General features: G+C 57.1%; 1 protein-coding gene across 4 annotated transcripts; it reads left to right on the top strand.

The window, feature by feature from the left end:
• The first annotated feature begins 866 nt into the window (after positions 1 to 866).
• Positions 867 to 9,303, top strand: SRF (serum response factor). Of its 4 annotated transcripts, XM_079934866.1 has the most exons (8): positions 867 to 1,900; positions 2,813 to 2,887; positions 3,526 to 3,792; positions 5,264 to 5,525; positions 6,085 to 6,204; positions 7,256 to 7,447; positions 7,851 to 7,927; positions 8,153 to 9,303. In XM_079934866.1, the coding sequence occupies exons 1-8, from the start codon at positions 1,382 to 1,384 to the stop codon at positions 8,246 to 8,248; spliced, it is 1,608 nt and encodes a 535-aa protein (XP_079790992.1). In that variant the 5' UTR covers positions 867 to 1,381; the 3' UTR covers positions 8,249 to 9,303. The 4 variants fall into 4 exon arrangements, with proteins under 4 accessions (XP_079790992.1, XP_079790989.1, XP_079790990.1 ...); XM_079934863.1 differs by lacking the exon at positions 2,813 to 2,887; XM_079934865.1 differs by lacking the exons at positions 867 to 1,900; positions 2,813 to 2,887 and adding an exon at positions 3,399 to 3,409.
• Positions 9,304 to 9,754: the final 451 nt, after the last annotated feature.

Genomic DNA, 9,754 nt, shown 5'->3' with positions numbered 1-9,754 from the left:
CAGCACTCCACTCTTTTTTTTTTTCCTCCTATGGGCTTTGCTTGGCTTTCAAAAGAAGGGCGTGTGTGTGTGCGTGTGCGTGTGTGTGTGTGTGTGTGTGTGTGTGTGTGTGACGCATGCACTTGCTTGCTTGCTTAAACTTTCTGTCCGGCTACACTTTTTCCCAGGCACTGGTTGAGGGGTGGGCTTTATCCCCGCGACCACCCCCTCCCCCAGCCCAGGCCGCAGCTGGAAGTCTTTACAGATCATCATCTCTCCTCCCTGCCCCCATTGGGGACCGGGAGGCCGACTGTCTCCCCCGGTCTTTTCCAGATGTACGTCTGCCAAAGATCCCCGCCCCCCCCCAAACCAGTATAGAGAATGATGAATGAGGACCGGGGAGCTGGCCTGGTGGGAAAGTGTCGTCGCCTTGAAAAGAGAGGGAAAGGGAAAGGAAGTGGTGGGGGGGGAGGGGAAGCGGTGGAGCAGAGAGGCCGCAGGGCGAAGAGTGTAGACAGCGGGGACACAAGCCCCCTTTGCTCCGCCAGTAACGTTGACTCCCTCGGGAAGGCGTGGGGAAATGCTCTAATCCCTGCAGTCCCTGGGAATTTGGGCTGCATATCATTTACTGCAATCCGCACAATCCACTCAGGGACTATCCCAGTGTTAGCTTCCAGCCCTTCCAGCTCCGGGTTCCCAGTACCGCTCCCTCTCCTCCGCAAGACTGCGCTCCAGTGCTCTGCCAGGCTTCCTCTACCGCAGGTTCCTCCCAATTCTCTACCATTCTCTGGTCAGGGGGGCGGAGTCGTATCTCCTCTCCTGTTCCTTTAAGAGGCGTCGGCTCCTCCCCTTTCGGAGTAGCCGTCTGACGCGTGATGACAGCAGCGAGTTCGGTATGTCTATGCAAATAAGCGCTCCCTGTGGGCCAATGGGGAGCGGAGGTGCTGGAACCGCGGACCAATGGGGCGGGGGTGCAGGGGCTCACCATATAAGGAGCGGCCTCGCCATAAAAGGAAACATTGTATCTCTTTATATGGGGGGAAGGGTCGGGGGATCCCTCGCCACCAGCGCGTGGTCCCGGCCCCCTCCACCCGCCGTCTCGGCCGCGGCCAGCAGCCCCTGCCCCCCGGGGGACGCTGACGGCCGCCGGGCGCGCCGCCCTAGAGTACGGACAGGGGGCGCTCCGCGCGGCCTGGGGCAACCCGGGCCACAGGGGCAGGAAAGTGAGGGCCCAGGTCGGCCCGGGCGTGCAGGGGCCCTGGGTTCGCAGCGGCAGCGGCGGCAGCGATAGCGGCACTAAGCAGCAGCGGGAGCGCCGGGTTGAGCCGGGAAGCCGATGGCGGCGGCGGCGGCGGCTCCGATTCCTCGCTGACTGCCCGTCCGCCCTCCTACTTTGAGCGCCATGTTACCGAGCCAAGCTGGGGCCGCGGCGGCGCTGGGCCGGGGCTCGGCCCTGGGGGGCAGCCTGAACCGGACCCCGACGGGGCGGCCAGGCGGTGGAGGCGGCGGCGGGACTCGCGGGGCTAACGGGGGCCGGGTCCCCGGGAACGGCGCGGGGCTCGGCCCGGGCCGCCTTGAGCGGGAGGCTGCAGCAGCAGCGACAACCACCCCGGCGCCCACCGCGGGGGCCCTCTACAGCGGCAGCGAGGGTGACTCGGAGTCGGGCGAGGAGGAGGAGCTGGGCGCGGAGCGGCGCGGCCTGAAGCGGAGCCTGAGCGAGATGGAGCTCGGCGTGGTGGTCGGTGGGCCCGAGGCGGCGGCGGCGGCCACTGGGGGCTACGGGCCGGTGAGCGGCGCAGTGAGCGGCGCCAAGCCGGGTAAGAAGACTCGGGGCCGCGTGAAGATCAAGATGGAGTTCATCGACAACAAGCTGCGGCGCTACACGACCTTCAGCAAGAGGAAGACGGGCATCATGAAGAAGGTACCGGGCCGGGAGGCTGGCTGGCCACGGGAGACCGGGAGGGTGGGGACGCGCAAGGGGAGCCCGGGAAGGAGGCAGAGCCGAGGCGGAGGTGAGAGGCGGCGAGTCCGCAGGAGGTGTGTGGGAGGGGATGGCTGTTGCCCCAGGAGGGTGAAAGGGGAGGGGCCGCCAGGGAAATATGGGGAGAGGGGAGATGCCGGGAACGTCCGGAAAAGAGAGGAAAGGCGCCGAGGTGGGAGTGACGGGCGCCAGAGAGGAACGGGGCCCTCGTAGAGCGGAGGAGTGAGGAGTGGTAATGGGAGGCTGCGGGGCTGCCCGGGAGGTGGTTAATGAGACCCGGGGGTCAGTAGGTCCAGTGCGCTCTGGTGTTGGGGGGAAGGCGCCGGAAAAGCAGGGAGAAGAGAAGGTATGGGGGTGAGGAGGTTGGAGCTGCATAACAACAATGAGCGAACATGTGTGGGAGGAAGGTGGGCATCACTAGAGTAGTGCAGGCTGGAAGGATGGGCAGGGCTGATGACCGAATGGGGCTTAAGAGCCCCAGGTAAGGGAGCAGGGCAGGAGACCTGATGCTGCCCTGAGCATCAGAAACCAAGTCCTGAGATGGCCATGTGTCTTCCGTGCATCCACTGGAAGCTGGCACACTCCCTGCAGGACAGGCTTCAGAACCATTTGCCCTTGGAACAAGTGGGATTTCCAGCCCTAGGGAAAAATCTGTGCACGGAGTTTGGGGAGAAGGTTTGCAGAGGTACCTAGAAATGCCTCCTCTTCTGGCTGATTATCCAGTGAAAAGGATGAGGAAAGGAGTTGTCTTGGGGTATAGAAGACATGGGAAGGGATGAAAGCAGAGGAACTGGGAAACAAGAAGCTAGAACTCTGGGAACATTGGCCGGTGTTTATATTTATCCCATATAGAAACCAAGGCTGCTTCCAGTGGGTTGTGGAACTTTGTTGGGAGTGAGGATGCTACCTATGGGGCCATCCTTGAAGGTCTGTGAAGGTCCCCTTCCTGGGTTTATGGCAGGGTAGTAGCTGCTAATCTAGCTGCCATCTCCCCTCATTCCAGACACTGTTGAATCAAGACAAAGAAAGAGAAAAGGGGGAGCAGAGTATTATAGAGCAGGACAAAATGGCAACAGGTTAGTGCCTGTGCAGTTTCTGGGAAGAAACATGGGACATTTTAGAGCTTAGGTGGCCCCTTATCCCTAATATCTATGTGACTTCCAGTGTAGTAGCAACTTCATCCTGGTCCCTGTGACAGTGAAGAGGTAGTGGAAGCCATCTCTTTGTGAGTCTCTGGGCACCAAGCTGTAATGAGGAGCAGCTACCTGGGCCCCTCCATGTCTGCTGAGGTGTTATATGTTCTGTCACCGGGAGCTGTGGCTATTTGCTTGGGGTATCTGCAGGTCAGTGAGGCTGTTCCTCAAAAGAGAAGCATGGGGTTTTTCTACTCTTCAGCTCACCTTCAGATATCCTTCAGATAAGACCCCTATAGAGTCACTGGAGAGGAAGGTAATTATGGGAGTGGGGGCTTGAGATCACTGTGTACTTCCCTCTCTTTCCCACTACCCAAGGAAGGTAGAGATTAAAAGTTTTGCTGACCTACCCATCTCCCCCCCCACCCCCAGGCCTATGAGCTGTCCACGCTGACAGGGACACAGGTGCTGTTGCTGGTGGCCAGTGAGACAGGCCATGTGTATACCTTTGCCACCCGCAAACTGCAGCCCATGATCACCAGTGAGACTGGCAAGGCACTGATTCAGACCTGCCTCAACTCGCCAGACTCTCCACCCCGCTCAGACCCCACCACAGACCAGAGAATGAGTGCCACGGGCTTTGAAGAAACAGATCTCACCTACCAGGTGTCGGAGTCCGACAGCAGTGGGGAGACCAAGGTGTGTTTGGGTCCCCTGTCTGAGGGGAAGGAAGGGGAGGGACTTGACCGGCAGAGAGGGGAAGGGGTCTCTCTCCCTTGCCCAGGACAGGTGGATAGGTGCCTACTGATGTGGAGTGGAGCCGGGTTAGTGCCCCGCATCTTAGGGTACAGGTGTCCATCCTCTCTATTCTGACAGGAGGCTGGCCCCCTAGATAAGCGGGCGGCCTCCGTGCCCATATAAGGCCGGCTCCGGCTCCACGCCGGCCTCCCGCCTGCAGCCCGCCTGCCTGGCAGGGCCCTTGCATTCCTCCCGCCAGCTGTCTCCCTGCTGGGGGCGGGGGCGTCGCTTAGCCCTGCCCTCCTGGCCGGCTGGGTGGCCGGGGAGTAGGAAGGGAGTGCTCATGGGTTCCAGGGTCCTGGGAAGCCAGCACTGTCAGCAGGCAGACTGGCTGACTAGGCTGGAGACTACCTTGCTAGCCAGCCGCCTGCCTCTTCAGGATGTCCGGGTCTGCGCACGTTAGGGAGTGTATTCGCCCGGCTGCTAGGGATGCCAGCCGTGGTTACGCCTCCCCCTTCCTTTTCCCGGTAAGGAGAGGGGGCGGAGCTTCCTCCCTTGCTGCTCTGGGGAGCTCCACCTTCTGTGTGGCCCTTCACTAACTGGCCAATCGGAGGAAGCAGCACTGTTTGCCTTAGCAACGCCTCCGCCAATCAGGGGCTTCAAGCTCCACTGCTTAGCAAACATCCCGCGCTGACCCAGCTCCAGTATCGGAGCCCCCTCAGTTCTCTGGGCCTGGTTCTCAGCTCGTGGCTTCCTCTTTCCTCTTCTAAGAACAAAGCCTCCCTGAGGGGCGAGTCAGTGCTCTAGGCTCCCCACTCTTTTAGCAGTAGGGCTAATTTATTCGCATGAAATTTTGCTGAATGAATAAATTCTTTTGGTGCTTCCTTGCCAAACCCCCAAGATCGCTCTCAAACCCTAAATTCCCTGAAAAACTGTCGGTCCCTATCTCAGAAGCCTGGCAATTCAGATCTGGAAGGACCCTTTTAAGGATGACATAGTAGCCCAGCCCCCTCATGTTTACAGAAGAAGAAAACTGAGGCTCAGAAAGAAGAGGTTTTACAAGGGTCACACAGGATATCATTGCCAGAGCTGGGAACAGACCTCAGGTGACATTATCATTGTCATCATTATAAGAGCAGCAAATACTGCTTTTTTATGAGCCAGGCACTATTCTAAGTGTTTTACATATGTTAACCTCTTTAATCTTCACAACACCTATGGGGTAGGTATTATCCTTCTTTTACAGACAGAAGACTAAAGAAAAAAGCTCAGCAGCTCAATAACTTGTCTAAGAGTCAGGCTGCAGGTAAATGGTGGACTTGGGATTTGAACGCAAGCACACTGGTTCCATTCTGGGCTGTCAATCCACACAGTTTCTTGAAGGGGCAGGGTCTGGTAGAGGCTCACCACTCCATCTTTACTCTGGGTGTAGGATACACTGAAACCGGCCTTTACTGTCACCAACCTGCCGGGTACCACCTCCACCATCCAGACAGCACCCAGCACCTCTACCACCATGCAAGTCAGCAGCGGCCCCTCCTTTCCCATCACCAACTACCTGGCACCAGTGTCTGCTAGCGTCAGCCCCAGCGCTGTCAGCAGTGCCAACGGGACTGTGCTGAAGAGTACAGGCAGTGGCCCTGTTTCCTCTGGGGGCCTCATGCAGCTGCCTACCAGCTTCACCCTGATGCCTGGTGAGTCACAAGGGGCAAACTGAGCATGCTAAGAGTGGGTTTAGGGCTGGCACAAGCAGAATGACTTTCCTCACTCAGAAGGAGGGTGAACAGGGGCCAGAGCCTGAGAGAAGCCTCTTATGTCCCATTGGTAGGCACTGGGTCCCTCCCCACTGGGACTTGAACTATCCTTGTCAGTAAGTTTCAGCCATATGCTCTGGCCTTGTCTAGCAAGCCAGCCCTGTGCCTCCATTGCCACAAGGACAGCAGACATTCTACCACTTCCTTACCTTGACTGGAAGGCAGGTCATGTCCTTGATGGGTCAGTGCCTGCTCCTGTGTCAACTGAAGAGGGTAGAGTCAGGGCCTAGGGCAGGAGGAGGAGGGAAGGGCAAGAGCAGAGTGTGGAAGCCCCTGGAGACAAGATTCTGGTCATGAAGGGCTTCTTTGGCTCCCAGGAAAGATAGTGATGGGAGTCGGGGATAGAATGCCAGACCTTGGGCCTGGGGGTGTTTGAGGGTGCTTGGTGCAGGTGGTGGCTGGGTAGGACAGAGCACGAGTAAGTCTCTGTGTCTCATAGGTGGGGCAGTGGCCCAGCAGGTCCCAGTGCAGGCCATTCAGGTGCACCAGGCCCCACAGCAAGCGTCTCCCTCTCGCGACAGCAGCACAGACCTCACGCAGACCTCCTCCAGCGGGACAGGTATAGCTCGAAGCTCTGTCACCTCCCTGCTCTGCCTCCTTCATGAGGCCTAGCAGCAGGTGCCCAGCAGTATCCATCCCATAACTAAGGTCAGAGAATTTCTTCATGTGGAGACTGAGGCTTTGGGGTTAACCCTTACCCTAATCCTTATGAGAAAGTCAGGTGAGGATGGTTAGGTTTTGACTCCTGCCCTGCAGTAGGGCTGTGGATTTCAGGAAGAAATTAGGGACCATTGAAGCTACACTCCTTACTTAGGTGAGAAGCCTGAGGCCCAGAAAGGAGAAGTTACTTGCCCAAAGACACACGTTCGCTCAATTACCAGGAAGGACTTCTAGAGTAGTTATCTCCTTGTGGGAGGGTGTTCTAGGTTTTGAGTAACCATAATTCCCCTCTGTGTCTCTAGTCATTTCAGAAATGACGAGACACTTTCACAATAAAAGTACTTTTAAGTACTTTAAGTTATTTGCAACCTTGTTACACGAAGTTTGGTCTGTGGAAAGAGGACCAGTATCACAGCATCACCTGGGAGCTTGATAGAAATGCAGACTCTTTAGCCTCACCCCAAACCTACTGAATGAGAATCCACACTTTTAACAAGTTCCCCCGGTGACTGTATGCACGTTAACATTGGAGAAGTGCTTATTTAAAAGCTGAATCTGTTAGCCACATGTTGAGGAAGAGGGAAGAGGAGTGAGAACAAGTGAAAAACGGGATGAGGGAGCTCTCTAAAAGAAGAGTATCTGAGTTTCCTTGGGTTGGGTCAGTCATTGTAATCTTTGCTTTTCCCAGGGCCTTGGGGTCTTGGAACAGAGCAGATAGGTAATGGAATAGAACAATGTGATAGGATACACTTAAAGGTTGGTGTGGTTGTGTTCAAGAAAAAATAAGGATATTCTTAGTTGATGACAGGGAACCGAGGAATAAGTTTTATCTAGCTTTTGACCTGGGAAATGGCAAGAGGGCTCCGGAGGCCTGGGGTTCCCGGGGGTGGGATGGGGGATGTTAATATGGACCAGTGCCGACCTCCCTGACGGGTGTTTGTGTTTGCCAGTGACGTTGCCCGCCACCATCATGACGTCATCTGTGCCCACAACTGTGGGAGGCCACATGATGTACCCCAGCCCCCATGCAGTGATGTATGCACCCACCTCGGGCCTGGCTGATGGCAGCCTCACCGTGCTCAATGCCTTCTCCCAGGCACCATCCACCATGCAGGTGTCCCACAGCCAGGTCCAGGAGCAAGGTGAGTTTTGGGGGGGCAGGGCTGCTGAAAGGAGGGCCATTTCCTCCCTTACACACACACACACACACACACTCACACACACACACTCACACTCAAATGCCTCCCCCAACTCAGATGCACACACTCACATGTAACCCAAACCAGGTGCTCACACATATACCTACACATTTACACACACAGATGCTTGCACACATACTCCAGCACCCAGGCTGTCCACTTGGACACTCATGCACACTTGAACACCCACACCCACACACATACTTAGACACATTTGGACACTTACCTTTGGGCACTTACATCTGAGACTCACCCAGTCACTTGTGCATTTATCACCACACCTCCAAGATCTGGAAGTTTCTCTTGAGCAAGTGATTTGAGTTTCTCCTGTGGCTTTTTAATGCAGGTGGCGTCCCCCAGGTGTTCCTGACAGCGCCATCTGGGACAGTGCAGATCCCTGTTTCTGCAGTTCAGCTTCACCAGGTAGGTGGGGGCACCTTTCACCCCAGTCAGCCAGCCCCTTCTTTATCTTGACCTCAGGGGTTCCATTACTGGGTGGTCCAAGCCAAGATCCTTAGCCGAGAGGCCTCTCCATTTGCCTGGTCAGGCCTGTGTGGTGGGCAGGCAGGCAGGTGAGCAGGGGGCAGCCTGAGCTGGCTGGTCAGGTCCAGCCCCCTACGTCCTCCTCACACATCCCCTTCCCTCCAGATGGCTGTGATAGGGCAGCAGGCCGGGAGCAGCAGCAACCTCACCGAATTACAGGTGGTGAACCTGGATGCCGCCCACAGCACCAAGAGTGACTGATCCGCCCTGCCGCCCTGGACAGATGGCCCAAGGGACGGCACCACTTATTTATTGTTGCCTTTTCACGTTTTCTTTACACACATGTTGACGGGCCGCAGGAGGGAGGCGGGGAGGAGCAGTGGGCAGCCACAGGACTGAGCCCTCTCACTCCAGCCAAAGAAATGGGCCAGCCTGCCCTCCACCCCATCCTCCCTCACCCTCCCCTCCTTCTAGCTCCACCTCCCATCTCTGTTGATGGTGGGGCTGTCCTGCCTCCTCAGACTCCCCTTGCCAGCTTGGCTCCATGTTTGCCATGAGTATTAGCTTACCCAATGGGACCGTGCTCCCCCTCCCACACACAGGTCTCTGTGGGACGAGGCACTGTGTCCCCCTGAGGAAGCGGTCGGGGTCCTCTCCCCAGCCTCCTTGCTGACCCCACGTCAGCTCTGCGTCTGCCACAGGCTGGGTCAAAAGAGCCCTAACCCTGCCCCTCAGGGAGCCAGCTGGGGAGATGGGGCTTCTTCCCTCAAGACTTGCCCGTGCCTGTGGCCCCTGCAGCTCCTGAGTAGCGGGGCCTGTGCGCGGAGCAGATTCCTTGGGTGACCTGCCCTGCCCAGCCGCTCCCCTCGGAACTCCGGGGGCTACTGGGTTGGAGGGAACCACCGGTGTTCCCTCTCCCCGTCTTCCCCCCCGTCCTCCCAGCTGCTTTACTTAAAGTTGATTTTGAACTTTTTATTTGAGGAGACGAAGTGAAAACAAATCTATAAATATATATTTTTAAAATATTTAACTTTTTTTTATGGCGTTTTTCTCGTCCCCCTCCCTGCCCAAGCTCCCCTTCCCTGGGGAGCCCTGGGGCTCCCTGGAGCTGGCTGGGCTTCTGTGGACAGAGCTGCCCCATGAGCTTGGGGCCCGCCAGTGTATGGGGGAGATGCTGGGATCACCCGGTCCTGGGTTGTTTCCAGGAGAAAACCGGGGGAGGGGCCCTCAGGCCATGCCCCAACGGGGTGAGGAGGGTGACCCACAGCTCTGGGCCTCTTTTTGTCCTTCAGGGCTGTTGCTAGGGAGAGGGAAAAGGGAGACCAAATGTGGGGATGGGGGTGGGAGGGTGTCAGAGGCAACCGACTTCATTTGTGCCACACGCATGGGCATTGCAGCCTTGTGTGCCCCCAGGCCTGCAGCTGCCTGGGGCCCAAGTTGCAGTGAGCAGGGTGGGGTCTGGGAGGGGGCGGAAGGCAGGAATGGGGGGGCAGAAGAAATGGGAGCAGCTCTTGGGCTGAGTGTGGGGATAGGGGAGCCAGAAATGGCAGCTCTCCCAGGGAGTGAGCAGCTACTGTAACTTTTTAAAATTAAGACAAAAAGCCTTGAAGAAAATGACTTTATTTTTCTAAGTGTAACCTCAGTATTTATGTAATTTGTACAGGGGCCGTGCCCCACCCCCTCTACCTGCTTCGGGGTAGACCTTGAGGGTGGGCCAACATAGGGGGAGGGTCTTTTACCCTGTGTCAGAGCCTACCTTTACCACCT

Source organism: Stenella coeruleoalba (assembly GCF_951394435.1).
Source record: "Stenella coeruleoalba genome assembly, chromosome: 10".
Taxonomy (NCBI): domain Eukaryota; kingdom Metazoa; phylum Chordata; class Mammalia; order Artiodactyla; family Delphinidae; genus Stenella; species Stenella coeruleoalba.
This window is presented reverse-complemented; position numbering and strand designations above follow the sequence as displayed.

What these genes read in the sequence shown, in the direction of transcription:
- SRF (XM_079934866.1), top strand. Translation starts at nt 1,382, where the DNA reads ATGTTACCGAGCCAAGCTGGGGCCGCGGCGGCGCTGGGCCGGGGCTCG. An exon ending in ACAGCAGTGGGGAGACCAAG is followed by an intron (nt 3,793 to 5,263) that starts GTGTGTTTGGGT and finishes CTCTGGGTGTAG; the next exon opens with GATACACTGAAACCGGCCTT. An exon ending in CAGCCAGGTCCAGGAGCAAG is followed by an intron (nt 7,448 to 7,850) that starts GTGAGTTTTGGG and finishes TTTTTAATGCAG; the next exon opens with GTGGCGTCCCCCAGGTGTTC.